The sequence below is a fragment of the Bidens hawaiensis genome, unplaced genomic scaffold (genome assembly GCF_021521415.1).
Source record: "Bidens hawaiensis isolate Kalapana, Puna unplaced genomic scaffold, B.hawaiensis_p1.1 tig00012057_1, whole genome shotgun sequence".
NCBI classification, from domain to species: Eukaryota; Viridiplantae; Streptophyta; class Magnoliopsida; order Asterales; family Asteraceae; genus Bidens; species Bidens hawaiensis.
This window is the reverse complement of record NW_027491968.1, coordinates 252,244-276,219: the sequence shown is the minus strand read 5'-3', so window position 1 is coordinate 276,219 and position 23,976 is coordinate 252,244. Positions and strand designations below refer to the sequence as shown.

General features: G+C 31.7%; 2 protein-coding genes across 2 annotated transcripts; both read right to left on the bottom strand.

Moving 5' to 3' along the window:
- Nucleotides 1-123: 123 nt before the first annotated feature.
- On the bottom strand, nucleotides 124-4,037 carry LOC143539821 (chaperonin CPN60-2, mitochondrial-like). The gene is made up of 18 exons (XM_077033025.1): nucleotides 3,997-4,037; nucleotides 3,896-3,917; nucleotides 3,697-3,828; nucleotides 2,916-3,075; nucleotides 2,642-2,817; nucleotides 2,470-2,565; nucleotides 2,246-2,350; nucleotides 2,066-2,152; nucleotides 1,884-1,973; nucleotides 1,721-1,801; nucleotides 1,556-1,624; nucleotides 1,395-1,472; nucleotides 1,217-1,312; nucleotides 1,042-1,141; nucleotides 860-963; nucleotides 646-751; nucleotides 488-566; nucleotides 124-399 (listed from the first exon to the last, which is right to left on the bottom strand). The coding sequence occupies exons 1-18, from the start codon at nucleotides 4,035-4,037 to the stop codon at nucleotides 279-281; spliced, it is 1,743 nt and encodes a 580-aa protein (XP_076889140.1). The 3' UTR covers nucleotides 124-278.
- Nucleotides 4,038-11,352: 7,315 nt separating this feature from the next.
- LOC143539807 (chaperonin CPN60-2, mitochondrial-like) lies at nucleotides 11,353-23,549 on the bottom strand. The gene is made up of 17 exons (XM_077033015.1): nucleotides 23,490-23,549; nucleotides 14,991-15,122; nucleotides 14,625-14,784; nucleotides 14,355-14,530; nucleotides 13,477-13,572; nucleotides 13,253-13,357; nucleotides 13,066-13,152; nucleotides 12,886-12,975; nucleotides 12,721-12,801; nucleotides 12,547-12,609; nucleotides 12,397-12,474; nucleotides 12,225-12,320; nucleotides 12,040-12,139; nucleotides 11,859-11,962; nucleotides 11,652-11,757; nucleotides 11,472-11,550; nucleotides 11,353-11,377 (listed from the first exon to the last, which is right to left on the bottom strand). Exons 1-17 carry the CDS (start codon nucleotides 23,547-23,549, stop codon nucleotides 11,353-11,355), a joined length of 1,638 nt encoding a protein of 545 aa, XP_076889130.1.
- Between the last annotated feature and the right edge of the window lie 427 nt (nucleotides 23,550-23,976).

Here is a 23,976-nt window from a genome sequence, read left to right as displayed (position 1 = left end):
TGCTTGAAGTTGATAGATTTTAATCAACACCAAATCTTCTCATACTCAAAAATAGTATCCATCAAAAAAGCATTGGACTTGTATCAAAATATGAATCTAATGATCAATAGTTGTTCATAAAACTTAATACCTTAAATATCCGCATGCTATTCAACTCGCTCATATGCCAAATGCTAACAAAAAGGAACAAAGTCACATTAAAATCACACCAAGCCAAGCTTTTGTGTTTATTTTGTCAGTAAAATGTATGTCAATCGGTTGAAGTATCACATGGTGGATCAAAAGCCCATGCCACCCATGCCGCCACCCATGCCACCGCCCATTCCTGGAGCCGCTTCACTAGCCGGTTGGGGGATTTCAACCACAATAGCTTCGGTGGTGGTCATCAAAGACGACACGCTACACAAACAAAAAGGCGGTTCAGCAATCAGATACAGTATAATCAACCCCACCCCACCCCGACACAACCACAATTAGTTTAACTAACCTTGCTGCATCAACTAAGGCGGTTCTAATCACTTTCAGTGGGTCAATGATTCCATTTTTCACCATATCCACATATTCGCCTATACCATCAAGAGAGTTAATTATTAACGGTACTTCAAAACTAAAAAAGAAAAGGGAAAAGAAAACAAATGATCAAACCTTTGGCTGCATCATATCCGAGATCCGGGTCATCTTGCTCTAAAAGCTTGCCAACCACAACCGAACCCTCAACTCCAGCATTAGAAGCAATTGTATGAACCGGCATCTGTAAACAATCGAGTTAAAACAGACAAGCTTATCATCTTATTTACCATATCACCAAGTTAACAACCGTGTGAAAATGCAAAAACGTGTTAGTTGCGAGTGTTCTAACCTTTAGTGCATTTTGAATAATTTGAACACCTATTTTCTGATCAAAATTGGCTGTTTGCAACTTATCCAATTCTTTAGATGCATACAGAAGAGCAACACCACCACCTGCAAAAAAATGGGATTACTTTATCTGTATTAATTATTTAATGATTGATACAAGACAACAAATGTTAACCAGTTTACCTGGAACAATTCCTTCCTCCACAGCCGCCTTTGTTGCATTTAACGCATCTGTAACTCTATCTTTCTTTTCACCTACTTCAGTATCACTAGCTCCTCCAATCTGACAAAAAAAAAATTTAATCATCATTTAAACATGAACTGAAGTAAATATTAATTCAAAAGAAAATGGCAATACCTTGAGAACAGCAACACCACCGGAAAGCTTGGCTAATCGTTCTTGAAACTTCTCTTTATCATAATCAGAAGTGCTAGACTCAATTGCTGATCTTATCTGTTAAACAATAGCATTAAGGTTTTACTTTTAACATTTTGTTAAAAATATATTTTACAAATTAATTTTAATGGAAGTGCACCTGTTCACATCGTTCTTCAATGGACTTTTTATCACCAGCACCATCAAGCACAACTGTGTCATCCTTGGATACAGTGACCTGCAACATTAATGACACTAATTAGTTGCCAGTTTCAAAATAATAACCAAACTGTTATTAATGCTTCAATTGACGTAACAAACCTTTTTACAAGAACCAAGCATTTCTAGCTCCAGATTTTCAAGATTCATACCCAATTCTTCACTTATAAGCTGCAGGTATCACACGTGTGATTATAGATGGCAATTTTGACCCGTTTACCTAAAAATTACCAAATTTTGACCCATTTATACAACATCAAGACTCACCTGACCACCGGTAAGAGTAGCAAGATCTTGCAAGTTTGCCTTTCGGTTCTCACCAAAACCAGGTGCTTTTATAGCACAAACCTATAAAAAAATGTCAGTTACATAAACTAAGAATGACAGTTATTGATGAATCTAAAAAAAATGTCTTGAAAGTTATAAAAACCTTAATTCCAGCACGAAGCTTGTTAAGAATTAAAGCAGCCAGTGCATCATTTTCCACATCCTCGGCAACAATTAAAAGTGGTCTTTGTTTCTGTAAAAGCATCATAACAATATAACAGATCAACAAACACAAATGGTTAAATATTTGTTAATTACGTAAAGTAGATTCGGGGATAATAATACCTTCAGTGCCAACTCTAACACTTTGATAACCGAATTAACGTTTGAAATCTTCTTCTCGTATATTAGAACAATAGGGTCTTCTAGTTCCTGTGAATCATCAATGAATGTTTATATTTAAATGATAAATATATACAATCTGTATACTAATATTCTAACAAAGTAATAATCATATAAACTTACACATTTTTGATTTTTTTGGTTTGTAATGAAATATGGAGATATGTATCCCCTGTCCAACTTCATTCCCTCAACAACTTCTAGTTCATTATATAATGTCTTTCCATCCTACATCAGTTCATAACACAAATTTTGAAAAAACGTTAAGTAAATTATCTGATGTTAATCTAAACAAATCAAATTAAATTCCTAGTAATGAAGACTAAGTGTAACTAAATGCAGCTTACTTGAATTGTGATGACGCCCTCTTTCCCAACTTTCTCCATGGCTTTGGCTATTAGTTCACCTATTTCACGTTCTCCATTTGCAGAAATCGTTCCCACCTGTTACTTATATTATGTTTCGTTACCCATAGAAAAACACATTTCAATACCAAATTTAATATACCAAATCACTAACCTGTGTGATTTCCTCGGATGTGCTTATCATGCGTGCCCTGCTCTTCAAGTTTGTTACAACTGCATCAACTGCCATGGAAACACCTCGTCTGAGGTCCATTGCATTCACACCAGCTGCAACTGACTTACACCCTTCTGAAAATATTGCACGTGTAAGGACCGTTGCACAAGTAGTACCTGAAACACAAACCATCAAAACAATTGTTGCCAGAGATTGTTACAGTTATTAAAATAACAACGTAATAACAATGAATACATCAGGGAGTGAATATTACCATCACCAGCAACATCGTTCGTAGCATTAGCAACTTGTTTCACAAGACTTGCACCAACATTCTTGACTTTATCATTAAACTCAATGCTTTTTGCAACAGTCACGCCGTCTTTTGTTACTTTCGGTGCTCCATAACTTTGTTCAATCACCACATTACGCCCCTATAACATGATTGCAAATTAGAATTTGTATCATAATAAAGTGACTAAATAGCATACTCCCTTTAATCTTTATAACATTCGACCTCAAAACTAGCTCAATCAGAGTCACCTTGAACAGCAAGTCCAAATATAAAAATTAGAACCGGGCGACAAACAGCACAGATTTACAGTATTCAACGTATAATGATCCACTAGAACTTCAATTAGGAACGAGTGGAAAGTGTGGCTAGCCTTGGCGGTCGCTTAGGGCCCGAACTTGCGGGACCCAAAAATTTTAAATTTCATTGTGGAACCACAAAGAACAATGAGTTTTACACGTAAAAAAGTCATAAAAAACTCATTTTTGCATAAATTTTTAGAAGTTTTGCATATAAACACATGTAGAAGCAATTCTAACAAAATAAACTCACTTTTGTAAAAAAAACTACTTTCTTCTAATGTTTTTTTAAATTTAAACGGCTTCTATGCATGTTTATATGCAAAAAAAAAAAATATAATATAAAAAATGCCTCTTTACATGTAAAAAATATTTTTTGTCACATAGAAAAAGAGAGAAATTTACAGTAATGAATGTAAAATCAAAATCAAGTAGAAAAAAAAATGTGATAATAAAGTAAGTACCTTTGGGCCCATAGTAACCCTAACAGCATCAGAAAGCTCTTCCACACCTCTAAGCATCAAAGCCCTAGCCTCCACTCCAAATCTTATGTCTTTAGCCGCATAGTTTCTGCTGGAACTCAACCTGCTTCCAATCTGATTCATATATAAACAGATGAGCATACATACAAATTCATATATAATAAACAGATCGATGTATTACCTGTTGAGTTCTGCTTGCAATCCTGAAAAGAGGAAATTACAATCTAATTAATTAGATGAATAAAAGCATAAATGAAAGAGAAGATGAATTGATAAGAGTACCTGGATGATTTAGAAGCAAGATTAAGGGCGAAACGATACATGATAATCGATGAAGATTTTGGAGAAGAAAATTAAAATATAAAAAGAAGAAGAAGACGACTCCGGAAGAAGAGGCGAATAGGGTTTTAGAAAAGTGATGAGATGAGACATGGAGGGTTTTAAGTTGTTAACCCTTTCTACAAGTAATAATAATAATAATAATAATAATAATAATAATAATAATAATAATAATAATAATAATAATAATAATTTCTAATTAAATCAACTAAAATTAAATAAAATACTAAAATAAAAGTTATATTATATGTTAAAAAAAAAAAAAAACTTTCCTTTGCAAGAGTAGGTTGTTTCTAGTCTGGCTGAGCTTGGTTGTGTCTTTGTTTTCATTTTGTTTGTATTTTGGTCTTCTAAAGTTTTCTGTTTTAGTATTAAGTATTCAATCTTTAAAAAAAAAAAAAACTAAATAACATAAACGTATTCATCTCTTATTTGCCTAACCTTTTTAATAATATATATATATATATATATATATCCAAATATTGTCATTTATGTGAAAAAATAATCTTGAAAAATATTAGAAGTCAAACTAAACGTATCCTTATTGTTATTGCCAGAGGACACATGTTGCTTATCTTTGTTACAAGAAAGAAAAATGTTCTTGAACACATATATCTTCCCCTGATGAATCTTTGTCACCACGTTGTCAAAATCTATGAGGTTAAACCACACATACTACCTCAAAGAGCTTAAGAACTAGCTATTGTGCAATATTACAATTTTACACGTTTAGGCATAATGAGAAATCATGGTGATAAACATCATGATCCTTTACGGTTTGATCTAGTCTTGTGATATGATTGTTTGATTATGATTAGGTGTTTGTGTGTGTGTTGGGAGTAAATTTGGGCAGCATGACAAGAGAAAAATCACAATAAATCAAAACTATGAATTAGGAAATAGATTACAGACAGGGGTATATATAGTGACGGTGACTCATTCGCTATACAGGCATAACGAATGAGCCACATTCATTGCGCCATTTGCTAAACATCCCTTAGTGAATGGCCTTATACTTTAAATGCTTCATTCGTTAACATTCCCTAACGAATGAGCCTACAAAACTTGTTCATTCACTATATAATGGATTATACTTTAATGACGAAACCAACCAAACTATTACAAAATACGATTAACAAAGAACAAGACGACTTCTTATGTATCAACACATAATCTTCATGTCTTATGAGATTCAGGATTGGCTACTGTCACATCCCAACCTAACGGCGGAACATGCTGGGGCGCAACATAATTTGTATCATAGCTCAAAAGACACTAAATAAAAAAGGTGACAATAACTAACTAATTTATTCAAATCATCGTGCACAAAAGTTTCAAATGGAAACAAAATAATCCAAATACAATCAATCTCAAAACCAACAAAACAATTGTTTTTATTTTTATTAAGACTTAAGGTCCAAACTAAGCCTTCAAACTTACTTCATTCATCCCATGTAGCTGCCAACGATACGTGTAAAAATAGATATATTTTGTCAACATAATATTGAGCAAGCAATTACAATTTGAGATATGTAAATAACAAAACTGACAATTCCTGGAGATAATGTGCATTACAGAAATTGTCTTTTATCTTTCACTCAAATTTCACTCGTAGTCCCTGATCTTCAAAATTGATCTTTTTTATCCTTTACGTTTTAAAATCCTTCAGCGTTTATCCTTTTCGCCTAACCCAGTTAAAAATCCTCGTTAAGACAGGTCATGTTACCTATTAAATTAAAAAAAATGTTTTAATAAATAAAGAAAAATAATATATTTAATTCTTTCTCTCTCCTTCTTCCTCCTCCTCCTCCTCCACTACAAATCTCCGGCAGCCACCACCGCCACCGTCCCCACCTGCTACCACCACCAGCCCCCACCAAGAAATTCAAAATGATATAAAAAAGGACCACTTAGTAAGTACCATCTTGGGTGCCGTAGAAATCTTCTTCGTCATCATTAGAGTCAATTGCAACTGGAGAATCCTACCAAGAATCTGAATTCCCTATAATAAATAAAACATTAAAATGAAACCCTAATTTCAAAATCAAACAAATTAGGTGAGTCTGAAATAATATTAAAACCTTGAAATGTAGGATTATGATGCAAGCGATCGATGGAATTGGATGCATAGGGGTCAATTTTGTTACGAGATGGGTACTGATTAACAGGCTCGGGTTTGGGTTTGGGTTTCATACCGATTCGTCTTTGTCCATGTGTTGTTGCGTTGTTAATTCTGGGTGTTATTTCACCGGCTAGTGGTGGTAGCAGGTGGGGACGGTGGCGGTGGGGACTGACGGAGATTGGTAGTGGAGGAGGAGGAGGAGGAAGAAGAAGAAGGAGAGAAAGAAGTAAATAGATTTGTTTTCTTTATTTATTAAAATATTTTTTTAATTTAATAGATAAAATGACTAATTTGCCCTCATGTGCAAGGCATATGACCTGACTTGATAAGGTTTTTTAACTTGGTTAGACAAAAAAGACAAACACTGAAAGATTTTGAAACCTAAAGGACTAAAAATATCAATTTTGAAGATCAGGGACCACGAGTGAAATTTGAGTGAAAGATAAAGGACAATTTCTATAATTCTGTCATAAAAATATGAATAAACTTTATATGTTTTTTTACATAAACAAAACGGTAAAAACCAAAAAATTATACACACACACACACACTAGGTTAGCTACCCGCATAGCACAAGGGTTAGAATAAATAAATTTATTTAAATAATAACACAATGTATAATACAAAAAATATGTTCAATAAATATAAAGATATATTATATAGTTTAATAAATTATACATTACACAATATAGAAATAAAAAGTTGTTAGAAAATTCATAAATCTCTAAATATTTCTTTATACACAATATTTGTAGTTTTATTTGTAACTTTACTTTCTATACCAAAACTTAATAGTTTCACATTATTTCTGCTTTTAACTCTAGATAATGCAACATATAACTGACCATGAGCTAACATAAATTGTCTAAAAACAAACCAACCATATATATATCGATTGGCCTTGGCTTTTATTAATATTTATTGCGAAACAAAAATAAAGTAAAAATTTCATTCTTTGAAATTAATTATTTTATCTAAAGGTGTAGGATTTTTTTTTAGAATAAAAGTGTAAGTTCCAATATTACTTTTGGATATGATTTCGGCTTCTATAGCACGATTATCATAAGATATTTTCATATGCAGTTTAGCTTCATTGCATAGACCAATTTTCTAGTTAATGTTTTAAGCAACATCACTTCATCATTGCCTTTTATGACTAATCTATGACTTGACAACTTTAGATTTTGAGGTTATTTAAAACATCTGGAAACTAATACTTTCTTGTAACGCATCATTTTATGTCTGATAGATCCTATATGAAGAATAGTAATATTTTTCATCTCTTGGAAACATGAATAGCAGACTTTTGTTAATTTCTTGAACGACCTCATTTTTTTATGCAAGGACAACTCATTCACTAAACAAATATATATTTTTGAAATATTCAATAATAAAAGGATACAAAGTCAATTTGTCATTTGATTAACATCATGCTAATGTCTAACATTTGTGTTAAAAAACATGTAGTCTAGTATTTATATTTTTTGTGGATTTTTAAGATGATAAACTTAACATAAATGATAGGTTGATTAAGAGCATGTTTGGGATTGAGTTTGAAAAATGTTTATTGACTTATTTGTTTTTTCAAAAAGACATTTTGAAAAGCTAGGATTTGGAGCTTTTAGAAAACTGCTTTTTAGCCCTTTCAAAAAACTAAAATAAAAAAGATTTTCGTGATTACCAAACATATTTTAGCTTATTGGCTTTTTGAAAACATTAATAAGCCAATAAGCATTTTTCAAACTCAATCCCAAACATACTCTAAATGGTCAACTAAAAAAAGAATTTGTAAATGGCTACTTTTTTAAACCAACCCGTGTGCCAAAACTCATTCTAATCATAAACTGTTTTAATCTGAACCATGTTTGTACGTTAAAGAAACCCGCTCGTTTAAATTAACATAAACAACTGAGAATACATCAATAGTGAATTTGTCTTTTAAGAGTTTGAAAGAAAAAACCTTATAATTTAATTAATAATCACATATATTTAATAAGTAAAAGTTTATTGAAATTTTAAATTTAAGTTAATCCTGTCTCTTCATCCAATAATATCATTTCTTATAAAAATAAAACCTTAATATTAATTAACTAATATAGTATATTTAAAACCTTAATTTTTACAATTTCACAATCAATGTGAAAATTGATTACTTATAAAACCTAATATTAATAACTAATACAATATATTTAGATAAACAAAATAACATATTTATGTTGGTATTTAATTTTTTAAGTCAGGAAAGAATTATTAAAAAGAGAAAACAAAAGATTAAAAAGAAAAAAAATTAAATGCAAAACTATTAATAAGAAAGAATGCATTTAATATGAGAGAGATGAGGGAAAATTTGTAAGAAACACTTTGGTGATGCCATGTGACATTTAGAAAGATTTATTTATTATATACTATAGATATACTGGTTTTAGAGCCCGTGTCACACACGGGATAATTCAAATTATAAAATTATAAATAAAAAAATAATTACATAGCGTATATAAAAAAATGTATTACATCTATGCTTATATCTATACAATGTGTACATAAATTGATTTTATTTATATCACAAAATGATTTTTTTAAATGAACTTAATAAAAAAATGCTCGTGCAAAAACGTACCCGGTAATGCTTCTTTCTATTGAAAAATTCATTCTCGGTGCCATATATGTATAATTGAAAGACTTTTGGTTATTAACCAATTTCAGAAATAAACTTATCATACGATAGTAGTTCTAACCATTCAGCCTAAATACAAAAGGAGTTACCTTTATTGATATATTTATCAATTTACCACCCATCTAAGAAAACTAGAACATTAAATTGTAACAATAGATGTTCTTCAAAAGCTATGTTTTTCTGAGCTACACCATGAAAAAGATTTTGATAAGTTTCAGAGGGTTCTCGACTTTGTCATAATGACAACATAAAAAAATAACATGTTAACCCATTCAATTTTGTGAATATTCATTTGAGCATAGTTTTGCATGACATGCTTCCCATACAACGTTCTGATCACCATTGAAGGAAAAATTAATGTTGACATAAATATTTCAAATTTGATAAAAATTACAAGAATTGATAGGCATGGAGGTGGCACGTCGAAAGTGTTCGCAATCTTTTCTTATATTTTAATAATTGAGGGAAAAATAGTCAGTTTGCCAAATCCCGAACCTTTTTTATTATTTCAAAAAATGCCCTTAAAAATAAATTTGAAACCCGAATCATGTTTAAACTTCTAACTTTCATACTTTTGACATTTTAAAGTCAACACTTTGAACACATAACAAATTTGACGATAAAATCTATTTTGCATTCTTAAACTTTTAAAAATATTCAAAATTTTCATTTTTAACCCTTTACAAATTTTAACCTAAATGCAGTTAACTTGTACCAAGCAATCTATTTAACAACTTTTGACCCATAAAATCAAATTTAAGTTTCACAAAAAACCCGAAACAATTTTTATTTGAGAAACATGATTTGTTGTTGATTTTTAAAATTCACTAAGTATTTTGAAATATATTGTAAAATAATATGTTAATATTCATATTTATAAAAATATATAGATATTATATAAATATAGTGTAAAAGGAAAGTGAATCATTATTGATTTATTATATATATTAGGATACATTAGTTTTGGAGAGAAAAAAATTATAAGAATTAACCAAAACATGACAAGTGTCCACATTTATTTTACTTTATTAGGATATAGGTATATATATATATATATGTATGTATGTATAATATTTTTGTGTAAAATGAAAAAAATAAAACAATAACAAAAAAAGAGAAAAAACTAATTAATTCAAGAAAAACTAAAAAAGGTATGCGATAATAACTATGTTAAAACGAAAATAAATACCTAGTTTATTTAAATTATTTACCATTTATGTGTTATTGTTGAAAACAAAAAAAATGGAAAAGATAAGGGGAAAAGAAAAGTGTTCGGAGTCGCTATAGACAAATAAGGTACACTAATAAAATATCACTTTTGTATCAAACTTTTCTCCCCAAAGATCATTTTCAATCTATCCATCAAAATATGAGAGGAAAGTTTTTATAATTTAAAGAGTGGTTTAGAGTGTTGTGAGTAAATCAGAGAGAAAGTGTAGTGATTTTTCTATATATTTGAAAAGTTTCTGTAGCATCCTATAAATTTTTTTATATTTTTTGAAAGTGGTTGTGAGTGAAGGAGAGAGAAAAACGTAATAATAAGTGTATAAAAAGTATTATTTAATTGAAAAGAAGAGAGAAATGTAGTAAGTTTTAATGTAATTTTAGAGATATGGATGGTGGAGGGAATGAGAACGCTCTAATATCTCATTATGTTCCCGCTGCAACTCCAAATATCACCGGAAAATTTCCCGGCATTATTTATCTTTGTCCATTCTATCTTTTCTCAATATTTTACAGGGGTCGGTGTCAAAATTAACAGGGGTCGGTCAGGATTTTTGCGTATATATAACACTAATTCTTTTTTTCTCACAGGGTACGGTCGACCCCGTAGTCAAACCGTAGATCCGCCCCTTACACCAACATGGGCTTTTGGTTTGTTCGACATCAGAACTTTAAAAGAAAAGAAAACTGATTTTTTCGGATGTTCATAATTTAAGGTTTTAGAATATATTTGTTCTTACCATAAAACCACATTTATATGACCCATATCATTGCAACCTTCTATTTGTGGCCTAATATCTTAAGTGGATTCCAAATCAAATAATATTTACACTTTTGAAAACTAGATTTTATTGTTAGGTACTAACAAAAATGGTGATAGATGGTCAATTGCAAGAAACCATCGAGATGTGAAAAAGAGACTAGGGTGAGTGTAAGAAGCCACATACATAAACACAGCATTTCATTGCATACCAATTAATGTTGTTTCAAATAATTAAGGTCGATGCAAAACATTAAAACATAACTTGTAATAAAACTAAAAGAGAAGATGGTTTTATTTATTCAGAAATATTTATAATTGTATTGTATGCGCCAAGGAACAAGATCAAGCATAATAAATAGATGTTTTGCGAATTGGTTTCCAAGCATACTTCTTAGCCAGACTATGTGATTGAAATTAAAGTAGTATTAGTTTCTCAGGGTGGCTCAAAAGTCCATGCTGCCGCCCATTCCTGGAGCCACTTAACTAGCCGGTTGGCGGAGTTCAACCACAATAGCTTCAGTGGTGGCCATCAAAGAAGACACTACACACAAATATGAAAGTGAGTTAATAATTACATACATTATTAACAAACCCGACCAAACCCAATCCAACTATGGTTAGTTTAACTAACTAACCTTGCTGCACCAACTAAGGCTGTTCTAATCACTTTCAATGGGTCAATGATTCCATTTTCCATCATATCCACATATTCACCTGCATATCCAACCAAGGGAGTATATAAACATTTCTTCGGTCCAAAAGAATTAATTACTAACGATAATTCAAAATTAAAAAAGATAAAAATGTGATCAAACCTGTAGCTGCATTATAACCAAGATTAGGGTCATCTTGCTCTAAAAGCCTATCAACCACATCCGAACCCTGAACTCCAGCATTAGAAGCAATTGTTTGAACTGGCATCTGCAAACAGTAGAGTTAAAACAAGCGACTTTATTATCTTATTTATCATACAACCATGTTAACAACGGTGTGAAAGAGGCGAAAAAATGTTGATGGGTGACCTTAAGTGCATTTTGAATAATCAGAACGCCTGCTTTCTGATCATCATTAGTTGTTTCCAGCTTATCCAAATCTCTAGATGCATACAGAAGTGCAACACCACCACCTGCGTAAAAATAGAATTATTTTATTCATATTAATTTTTTAATAATTAATCAAGCCAGCAAATGTTAACCAGTTTACCTGGAATGATTCCTTCTTCGATGGCCGCCTTTGTTGCGTTTAAAGCGTCCGTAACTCTTTCTTTCTTTTCACTAACTTCAGTGTCACTAACTCCTCCAATCTGATTTTGTTTTTTAAATCATCATTTAAACATAAACAGAGGGCCTTTTTACCATAAAGTAAATATTAATTGAAATTGGCAAGACCTTGAGTACAGCAACACCACCAGCCAACTTGGCTAACCTTTCTTGTAATATCTCCTTTTCATAATCAGACGTGCTAGACTCAATTGCTGAACTTATCTGTCAAACACCAACACTTAATATATTTAATTTTGTTTAAAACATATTATAAAAATTCGTTTTCATGAAACTGAACTTGTGCAATTCGTGCTTGTATAGACCCCATGTCACCAGCACCATCAATCACAACAGTATCATCTTTGGATACAGTGACCTAGAACATTAACGACATTAGTTAGTTACCGGCCACTCTTAAAAGTAACGCTTGAATTGCTGCGCAACAAACCATTTTACAAGAGCCAAGCATGTCTAGCGTCAGATCGTCAAGATTTATACCGTCAGTTATAAGCTGCAGGCAAAAGCGATGCACATCATAAATAATCTATCACACGTCCCGTTTACCTAAAATTAAATGACCCGATTTTGATCCATTTATACAACACTAAAAGTTAAAACTCACCTGACCACCAGTAAGAATGGCAAGATCTTCCAAGTTTGCCTCCATATTCTCACCAAAACCAGGTGCTTTTATAGCACACACCTATAAGAGTCAGTAGCCTAAAACTAAGAACAATAGTTATTCATGAATCTAGAGATAAGTGTACGTTTTGAAAGTAATGAAAACCTGAATTCCGTCATTAAGCCTGTTAGCGATTAAGGCAGCCAATGCAACATTCTCCACATCTCGAGCGATAATTAACATGGGTCTTTGATTCTGAAAAAGATTCATAAAACAATTTTAGGTAAATAAACACAAAGAATTAATGAATTAGTTAAGCACATTTGTGGAAAATAGTCATACTACCTGTAGTGCCAACTCTGACACTTTTTTAACCGAGCTAACGTATGAAATCTTCTTCCCGCAAATTAGAACAAGAGGGTTGTCTAGTTCCTGTGTAACATCAATGAATATATTATGCGTTTGAATAGGTAATGATATAACACAACCTGTATACTTATATTCTAACAAAGTAATTATCACATGAACTTGCACATTTTTTATTTTTTTGGTTTGTAATGAAATGTGGAGATATGTAGCCTCTGTCCAAGTTCATTCCGTTGACAATGTCTAGTTCATTATACAAGGTTTTTCCCTCCTACATTAGTTCATAATACAAAATTTGCCCAAGCATTAATTAAGTAAATTACCTAATGTTATATTAAACAATTTAAATTCCTAATAATGAAGATTAAAGAGTAACTAAATGTAGCTTACTTGAATTGTGATGGCACCCTCATTCCCAACTTGCTTCATAGCTGTGGCTATTAGTCCACCTATCTCACTGTCTCCGTTTGCAAAAACTGTCATCACCTGTTACTTATATTATATTTAGTTACCCATCAAAGGCGTTTTTCGTATTAAATCTACCATTCATTATATTTAGAGGGTATAAATCGAGAAAAAAAATAATAAAATAAGTGTTTTTGAGTAAGACAGAGATTGAGAATCATACGTGTAAGATTTTTAAAAGACACAAAGTTTAAAGAAAAAAGATGTTATTGGTTAAATTATATAGATGGAGATAAGAGACATAGATGAGAATTGTCTAATGTTTTTAACGGAAAATATGATATTTCCAGCGTTTGAAATGGTAAATAAGATCGTGAGTTAATTAAACGGATGCTCACTAGATTTTTCCTCCTCACATTTTTAAATTTACAATTATGCCCATCAATAGTTTAAAGTGGGACACTTGTGCTCCCTCCTTAATATAAATGGTAGATTGGTAGTAAGTTTTTTCACTTTAAGCGTGAATGAAATATCTCTTTTACCCCTACTTTTAAAAAAATAAATATATAAAACATAAAAATAAAAAATCTAAGTTGGACCCATTTATTTATATTAAAAACAAAAGTTCAAATAATGAAAGACCCATGAGACCTATCACCAACTTTATCTTTAACCTCCTTCACCCTCCGGCCACCAACACTCCTACAAGCATCGATATTACGTCTGAAAATAGTTGGGGATCATACTTGTAATTTTAGAAAAGCAGGGAACAAATAGGAAGCATCCGTGCAATTAACTCAATATATTAAGAAATCTTGATCTTAAAAGGGCATATTCAAAATTTAACATGCCAAATCACCAACCTGTGTGATTTCCTCAGATGTGCTTATCACGTGGGCCCCACTACTCAAGTTTGTTAAAACTGCATCAACCGCCATGGAAATACCTCGTGTGAGGTCCATTGCATTGACACCAGCTGCAACCGATCTGCACCCTTCTGAGAATATTGCACTTGTAAGGACTGTTGCACAAGTACTACCTGAAACACAAACCATGCATAAAAACGGTTGTCACATTAAGAGATTTGTTATATTTACTAAAATTAATAATAAAGCATGCATGAATTCATCTACCATCACCAGCAACATCGTTTGTAGCATTAGCAACTTGTTTCACAAGACTTGCACCAGCATTCTTGACTTTATCATCAAACTCAATGCTTTCTGCAACAGTTAAACCATCTTTTGTTGCTTTCGGGGCTCCACAACTTTGTTCAATCACCACATTACGCCCCTATAACATTATTCCATGACTAATTAGCATACTCCCTCCAACATTTAAAATAATATTCAACCTCAAAACTACTTAACTACATCGATCAGGTGATAAACAGTACATATTTTCAGTAATCAATGTAAAATGATCGATTAGAACTACAATTAGTGGTGGTGTGTACCGGTTGAACAAATATATATTAATCATATGTTATAAATTAGTACCTTTGGACCCATAGTTACCCTAACGGCATCAGCAAGCTCTTCAACACCTTCAAGCATCAAAGCCCTAGCATCCGCTCCAAATTTGATGTCTTTAGCCGCGCCATTTCTACTTGAGTTCAACCTACTTCCAATCTGATTTCGGAATGTAGATATAGATGAGCCTACTTCCACTCTGATTAGTGGGGGTGTAAATGAGCAGAGCCTGAGCTAAATGAGCCGAGCCTGAGCTCATTTTGTTTTGAGCTTTTTTTCTAAAGCTTGAGCTTAGCTTGTGAGTCATTTCTTCGACCTCAACCTTAGCTCATTTATTATTTATTTATCAATTAATTTATATACATTTTCACTATTTTTTATATTGAGAAAAACCATAAACGAACTCAGTGCAGTACTTTAAACGAGCCAAGGATTGGCTTGAGCTTGGCTATGCAGTGAGATTTACTACAAAGAAGTCCAAAAGAGTTAAAACTTCAAAATTTACGAGGCTCGAGCTAAGGTTCGATGACTAAACAAGCTTTATTTGAGACTCGGGCTCAATAAGGTTCGACTCGGCTTGCTTTGAGCATTTTATTGACCCGTTACGAGTAACTCACGGGCAACTCTGCTCGATTGCAGTATCAATATATATATATATATAGGGAAAAGATCAAGAGAAAACTCATCTTTAGAGAGAAAACTAAAAAACTCCTAAAGAATTATTTTTAATTAAAAATAAAAAAATATTTTCAAAAATTCTGTTTTAGCCATTATTCTTATATTTTCTTATATTTCACTCGAAAAATATAAAAAAAATATAAAAAACAAAAAAAAAAACTAAAAAAAAACCGCTGTAATGCACATACGTTGTGCGATACCGTTGTATTACACATGTGTATTACTATGTATTTTTTAGTTTAATAGTGTTTTATTGCATATATTCAATATTTGTGTATTGTATATGTAGTAGTGTTGTATTATATGGAAAAAAATAAAGTCGATGTGGTGCACATGTGGTTTATGTTGTATTACACATACGTACTAATGTGTATTCGATGTGTGTATTAGTCTTATATTGCATATATACAATAGTGTGTATCAAATATGTGCAATAGTGTTGTATTCTATGCAATACAAACACTTTTGCATATATGCAATGCACACTATTACACATGCGCACTATACCGACAAGTTTTTTTTTTTGAACCAATAACAACATATAAGAATAATGGAAAAAAAAGAAACGTCAAAATTTTTTTTTAAAAATAGTTTTTTAGAAGTTTTTAGGAGTTTTTAAGTTTTCTCTTTAAGAGGAGTTTTCACTAGAACCCACCCCATATATATATATATACATATATATATCGAGGGTTAGGTTATAATAGGAAGTATAGTTTTTGTATGAAGGATAAAAAGTAATCTTGTCCATTGATTTTGAATATGGAGGGTTGATATTAGTTTAGAGGGAAATCAAGTGTGAACACAAAGGAAATGACATAAAAGAAATAACACATTTATTGACTTTCTCTCTTTACATGCAAGGCACATGCCAAATTCCCCCATCATTTTAAAACGTCCATAACTTTTTTTACGACGTTTTTATTGAAAAACAAATTCACCATAATAACGAGTGTCTTTTTATATTTTATATGAGTACCATATTGTTATATAAAAATTAAAAAAAATTAGTGGGTTTTTTACATATTGTGTTTTACCAAAATTGTGTTATACAATAGTATTTTTCATTGTGTTTTTTACATTGTGTCATACAATTGTGTTTTTTATTGTGTTTTTATCATTGTGTTTTTTTCCATTGTGTTTTTCATATTGTTTTCCATTGTGTTTTTTCTGGCGAGGTGGTGGCGGTGGGTGATAGTTGTGGTGGCGGTGGGCGGTGGAGTGGTGGTGGTTGTAGGAGATGAGTGAAGATGTAAGTGAGTTTTATGTAAGTGGGTTTTAAGATTAAAGTAGGTGGGTTTTGATATAAAAGTGTTAGACAAACATACATTCCTTCCTAGCCTTCTTAGGAAAATCAAACTTCTTATTTGAACCTAACCATTCATTTATAAACATACCAATACAAATATATAAATAGATCGATAAATTACCTGTTGAGTTATGTTTGTAATCCTGAAAATTACAACAAATCATATCGCAAACCAATTAGATGAAATCATGTACGTGATTGAACAATAACAAAAATCTAACCATTCATGAGACTGAATATATTATTAATGTTTAAACTCAATTACCCATTTCATTTAAGCCTATTTTTATACATTTTTTTTGCACAACCCAAATCATAATCCAATAAGACCATTTAAAAATTCAATTGTTTAAACCCACGAACCTTTTTACTTAAGGCCCAATTTTTTTTCTCACCATTGGGTCAAATTTTTTTAACGCTTATCGAGTACGGTCTATGAAAAATCACCTAGATTTAGAAGCAAGATTTAGTGCGAAAAGATACATGGTTGATGAAAATTTTGTAGATTGAAACAAAAAACTCTGGAAGAAAAGGCGAATCACTCCAACAAGTCTCTCTTATTGATTAAGTTCTCAACTATTACAAAGGAAATTAGAAAAACAATTGTACTCTCATTATTTTAGTCTAATCAAACTCACCAATTTAGACTAATCCTAGCTCCCCAACTAAGAAAGAATTAGATCACTCCAAAATTAAGGGGTCGTTTGATTTTCGAAATGTTTTTAATGGACAAGAAAGGGAATTGCAATGTGTAGGATTTCTATGGAAAGTTATCATGTGTTTGGTTTGTAAAATCTATCTATTCTAACAAAGTAAAATAATTGTGGATACTTGTCATCTTTTGGTTAATTTTCACAATTTTTTTTCCTCTAAAACTAAGATTTTAATTGACCTAATATATATAATAGATCAATAATTATTCACTTTCTTTTTATACTATATTTATATTATATCTATATATTTTTATAAAAATAAATATTAACATATTATTTTACTATATATTACAAAATACCTGGTAAAAATCCAAAAATCAACAACAAACCATGCTTGTCAAAGATTGAAAAGAATATAATTTCAAATGTTATCATTAACATATTGGACTATTTATATTGTAGAATATTGTAAAGAAAACAAAACTCGAATATGTTTTCATTTTACAAAGTAATGTTTTTAATCATTAAATTATAAATATATGCTTAAAACTCGATCTATTTTTTTAAAATCAATCAACTTAATCTATTATTATTATTATTGTAAAGTGTCATAAAAATTTATAAATTATAAATCTATGTTTAAATCTATGCATTTATTTTTCGGTTAATTTAGTAAACTATATATATGTTAAAATGTAAGGATAGTATATACCAATCACTTCAGACATAACAAAGTTCATAATATTTAATTTTTTAGTTTTTTATATCAAGGATTGCTTTGGGTTTTTTTGGAACTCAAATTTGATTTTTATGAGTCAAAATTTGCTAAATAGATTGTTTGGTACAAGTTAACTATATTAAGATCAAAATTTTTAAAGGTCAAAAATGGGAAATTTAAGTATTTTTAAAAATTTGAGAATGCAAATAGATTTTTCATTAAATTTGTTACGAATTCAAAATGTTGACTTGAAAATGTCAAACGAATGAAAGTTAGAATTTTAAACATGATTCGGGTTTCAAAATTATTTTCAAGGGCGTTTTTAGAAATAATCAAAAGGTTCGGGATTTGACAAATTGACTATTTTCCATCGACTATTAAAATTTAAGAAAATATTGCGAACACTTTCGTCATGTCACCCCAGACTTATCAATGTTTATAAATTTTATCAAATTTGAAATATCTGTGTAAACATTAACTTTTCTTTCAATGATGATCGGAACGTTGTATAAGAAGCATGTAATGCAAAACCAATGGCGAAGCTTGGACAAAGACACCGGGGGGGGGGGGGGGGGACTCAAAATGTATACAAAATTTCACAAACGAAGGGGGCTGTGCTCAAATTTTCGGCTGAAAACGGCTAAATTTACACCACGTATAAAAAAATTTGGCCGAAAAAGGCTAAATTTTACACTACATATAAAAAATCTCAGGAAAAAGGCTAAATTCTACACTACGTATAAAAAATTTCGGGCGAAAATGGCTAAATTTACACTACATATAAAAAATTTCGGATGAAAACGAATAAATTTACACTGGTGTGTAAAAAAGTTGAAGGGGGCCGGGGCCACCCCGGGCCCTAAGAAAGCTTCGCCATTGTGCAAACCTATGCTCAAATGAAGCAAAATATTCACAAAATTGAATGAGTTAACATGGTACTTTTATGTTGTCATTATGACAAATTCGAGAAGCTCCTAGAAACTTATCAAAATCTTTTTCATGGTGTAGCTTAGAAAAACATAGTTCTTGAAGAACACCCGTCGTTACAATTTAATGTTCTCATTTTCTTCGATGGGTGGTAAATTGATAAATATATCAATAAAGGCAACACTTATTCTGTATTTAGGTTAAGTGGTTAGAACTACTATTGTATGAGAAGTCTTATTCTCGAATTTGGTTAATAACTAAAATTCTTTCAATTTATACATATATGACACCGAGAATGAAATTTTCAATAGAAAAGCGTCTAGGGTACGTTTCTGTACGTGCAATTTTTTTATTAAGTTCATTTAAAAAAATAATTTTGTGATATAAATAAAATTAATTTATATACTCATATTATAGATACAAGCATAGATTTAATACATTTTTTCATATACATTTTATGATTAATTACTTTACTTGTAATTTTATAATTTGGATCATCACGTGTGTGACACAAGTTCTAAAGCTAGTTAATAATAAAGGAATTGGAATGCTAAGAAAATCAAATTACAAAACTACCCTCCTCTTTTTCCTACATGACCCTTCTCTCTTTGCTTCTCAAAACAATCCTGTTTTTTTTATTTTTTGAAGATAAATAAAATGGTTTCTAAGGAGTGTTTCGATTCGAAATCGAACACCAATGGAACAGAGAGATTTGGGTTTCGAAACCAAAAATTGTCCACTGTATTGACTATCTGGCTTTTCAGTCATTTCGATTTTGAATCCAAAACTTGGAGTTTGTTACCATCTTGATAATTTTATCTTTTTTCAAAATGATCGACGAGATGAAAAGCATTAAAGAAAAACACGTGTTGTCAGTCACCTGATAAAGAAAAAAAAACCATGATTGTGAGATTCTTAATTTTACCTGTCATGAAGAGGAAGCATGGTTTTTTGTCAATGAATTGAAGTCGCACAGCAGTAGAAAAGAAAGAAAGAAGAGAGAATGGAATTGATGATGCTTTGTTTTGTTGGTAAACTTTCAACTTTCGTTGGAATGTTAAGGACGCATACACCGGTCACTGCCCCATGAGTGAAGGAAAGAATTTTAATTCAAATTCCATCCGTGCAACCCAAACCAAACATGATTTTCAGTGGAATCAATTCCAGTTCCATGTAATACACATGTCGATATCCAGGGTTATAATCAAACAATTGCAAATAAACTTTTTATAATTTTGTAATGCACATAATATCTTATCGAACCCAACCAAACAAATATCTTCTAAACATCGGTAAATGTAAAGTTTTATAGTTTTTGGTTTCGACACAATTCGATTTTGATAAATTTTTGGTCTTTTTACACTACCGGTACCGAAGTGATACCTTATTGTAAGGTAACTTAATTTATAATTAACCCACAATTTTAAGTTTGTAACTTTTATTACTTTTATGTTTTATAATATACCAATTTTCCAAGGTAACGCGTGAATGAATTCTACTAGTTTTAATAAAAACAACTAAAATGCAAAAATAAAATAGGATATTTATTCTATGATAACAAAGTTTTATTATAGATTAAAGAATTTAGTATAAAAGTCATTTAATAGTGTAAACTGTGTTCTAAAATTTTATTATGACTAGCTAAATTTAGTGATACAAGTGAAAGGATTATAAAACGTTTGGTTTAAAACAAAGTTAATATTCATAGAGGGGTGCCAAAGCATTATTTACTATGTCGGGCCGGCTCCGAGAATTGAAAAAATATTTTGGGTCGAAGGCGAAACATATTTTAGGAGTAAAATAAGTATTTTGTTGGGTTTAAACAATTTAATTTTTACATTGGCTTTACTTTGTTATGATTTGGTTTGTGTAAAAACTTTTGTATAAAAATAAACTTAAACATGTGTTGTGTAAAAATTTTTATATAAAAATAAGCTTAAGCATTTCTCAAATGAGACTAGAACCAACAACTATATGGTTGGGAGTTATACCCCTTTGCCACTACGCCAAGCTAGTTGTTATGTAATTTATTTTAAACATTAAATATACATATCGTTTTTCATAAAAATTCATAATTTAAAAAAAAATTAAGGCCTAACAGGGTGTCGGATCGGGCCATCGACCAACCGGCCAGCCCCACCCTTGGGCCGGCCCTGAACTATGTTACTGTTACCAATGATCGCTTATATGTTAATCTACAGCTAGATGAAAACAACAAGCAAAGTTCGCCACTATGCCTCTATTTAAATATATATATATATTTTTAACAATCATTTGAATTACTGAGAGGTCAGTGGCCTGCCCGATCATCTTCGTTCTACCCTCATGAGAAACGGCCCACTGTCATGCCTCTATTTAATGACTTTTTTTTTCAAAGGAGTTTGAAATAGTTTCTTTAATGTGTTATCGCATTACATTTATTATTTTTGTAACTACAAACCAAAATGATGTTGCAGATTTTTCACATACATTTTTACTGCTACAAGAATAACGATTTGAGGGGTCGGGCCACGGTAAGTAACTATGATTCAATTAAAGTTTTCATTGTTAAGCACAAAATACTTAAGAAAACAATTACTCCTTTTTAACGACAAATTAAAGCAACTACTTTTAATCATTACCTTTGATACTTAAAGAAAAAGGGTTATAAATATATGAGGGTTACTTGTTAGGGTATTAAATTCAAATGGCTTAAACATAAGGCAGGTAGTTACTTTAATCCGTGGATGAAGTCACATATATCACATCAGTGTCTCTCTTGACACTAGTAGTTTTTTGATGCATTATACAGTACCCAATGGCCAACGCTTGTTTTCATGTCATACTTTCATATGCGGCACTCGAGTAATACTGATTTAATTATCATACATTTTCAAAAGGTGACATGATAAAAAAAAAACATAATGAGAATTTGCATTATTTAATTATTGTCAATAAATAATGAACCAGGGATTAAACACAAAAACCGAGCACCTGGGTGATGCGGGATCGAGCCCTGGCAACCCCCTCTCAACCTCTGGCAGGTTACATGTAGCATATTGTTTTCTTTTATTTTTGGTTTGTTGCTTTGAAATTATTAAAGGTTATGCAATTGTCATAGATTTAAGAGGTGACATCCATAATGATACAACTCACGACACCTATGCATCTCCTAATAAAAATTTATTGTAATATGTTATAAGGCTGATAGTGAATATGTTGCTGTTTTGATTAAAACCAATTGGTTTCCAAGATCAAGCGAAAGAAATATATGTTTTGGGAATTGGTTTCCAAGCATACTTTTTAGCCAGACTGTGTGATTGAAATGAAAGCAGTATCAGTATCTCATGGTGGGTCAAAAGCCCATGTCGCTGCCCATTCCTGGAGCCACTTCACTAGCCGGTTAGCAGAGTTCAACCACAATAGCTTCAGTACAGCGGTTAGGGCTGTTCACGAGCCGAGCCGAACCGAGCGAAGGCTTGCTCATTGCTTGGCTCGTTTACAACCAAACCGAACCAAATGGCTGAAATACGAACCGAGCGAAAAACGAAACGAGCCAAAAATCGAATGGAGCATTTTTCAATTGAACATCGAGCGATTTCGAGCATTATTTATTTCTTTTTCATTTTATTTAACTTTTCCATAAGAAACAAGTTTGAAGGCTGTAAATAATATATTTTGTAAACAAATTAGTATATTTTAGACAAACGTATAATATGTTTGTAAATTTTTAGGAGAAATAAGATTGAAGTGAGACATAATGAACATGCAAACAAACTTTTAGTATTTTGAAAACTTGAATCAAACTAATAAAACTATAAAATTTTTAGACAAACTAATAAAACTTGAATCAAACTAATATATTATTATATATTAATTAGTTAATTTTAGATAAATAAAGATAGAATTACAGAAATTGTCCTTTATCTTTCACCCAAATTTCACTCGTTGTCCCTGATCTTCAAAATTGATCTTTTTTGTCCTTTACGTTTCAAAATCCTTCAGCGTTTGTCCTTTTCGCCTAACCCAGTTAAAAATTCTCGTTAAGTCAGGTCATGTGCCTTGCACATGAGGGCAAATTAGTCATTTTAACTATTAAATTAAAAAAATGTTTTAATGAATAAAGAAAAACAATAAAAAAACTAAAAATATATATTTAATTAATTCTTCTTCTTCTTCTTCTTCCTCCTCCTCCTCTACCAATCTCCGGCAGCCACCACCGCCACCATCCCCACCTGCTACCACCACCAGCCCCCACCTATCACCACCACACCTTCACCGTCGTTTAGCATCACACCCACCAAACTCCCCGTCTCCAAATCCATAATTGTACAACCACCATCACAACCTGAAACCACCGGTGCCGCCACTCATGAAACCACCCATTGGGTGTTACCATCGTCGACGATTTCCTGAAATCATGCCGGACCAATCATCTCCATTTCTCTCTATATTCTTTGCCCGAAATCATGGGTCTACGAGCAGTGAGTTCCGACGAAGCCTCCGGTGCCAGTGACGAGTACGGAGAAGCCGTTGGGTCTACGTGGCGTTGAGGAGCGGCGGACTTGTTTCTCCCAGGCGGCGGCGGTGCCATAGAAGGTGGACGAGAGGATGTTGGAGGAGAGGAGGCGGTGGTTGGTGGAACCGGTGGTGACGTCGGCGGGCGGAGGGTGGTGGTTGAAGGTGAAGAAGAATATGAAGAAGAGGGTGAAGTTTGGCTAATTACAAAATCTGTTACTATATTAAGATTAT

Excerpts from the sequence above, each read along its gene's own strand:
- LOC143539821 (XM_077033025.1), bottom strand. The coding sequence starts at position 4,037 with ATGTATCGTTTCGCCCTTAATCTTGCTTCTAAATCATCCAG. Across the intron at positions 2,818-2,915 it reads GAACGATGTTGCTGGTGATG|GTACTACTTGTGCAACGGTC; the intron begins GTAATATTCACT and ends TTTGTGTTTCAG. Across the intron at positions 1,974-2,065 it reads TGTTAGAGTTGGCACTGAAG|AAACAAAGACCACTTTTAAT; the intron begins GTATTATTATCC and ends ATGCTTTTACAG.
- LOC143539807 (XM_077033015.1), bottom strand. The coding sequence starts at position 23,549 with ATGGATTTGGAGACGGGGAGTTTGGTGGGTGTGATGCTAAACGACGGT. Across the intron at positions 12,976-13,065 it reads TGTCAGAGTTGGCACTACAG|AATCAAAGACCCATGTTAAT; the intron begins GTAGTATGACTA and ends AATCTTTTTCAG. Across the intron at positions 11,963-12,039 it reads CGAAGAAGGAATCATTCCAG|GTGGTGGTGTTGCACTTCTG; the intron begins GTAAACTGGTTA and ends ATTTTTACGCAG.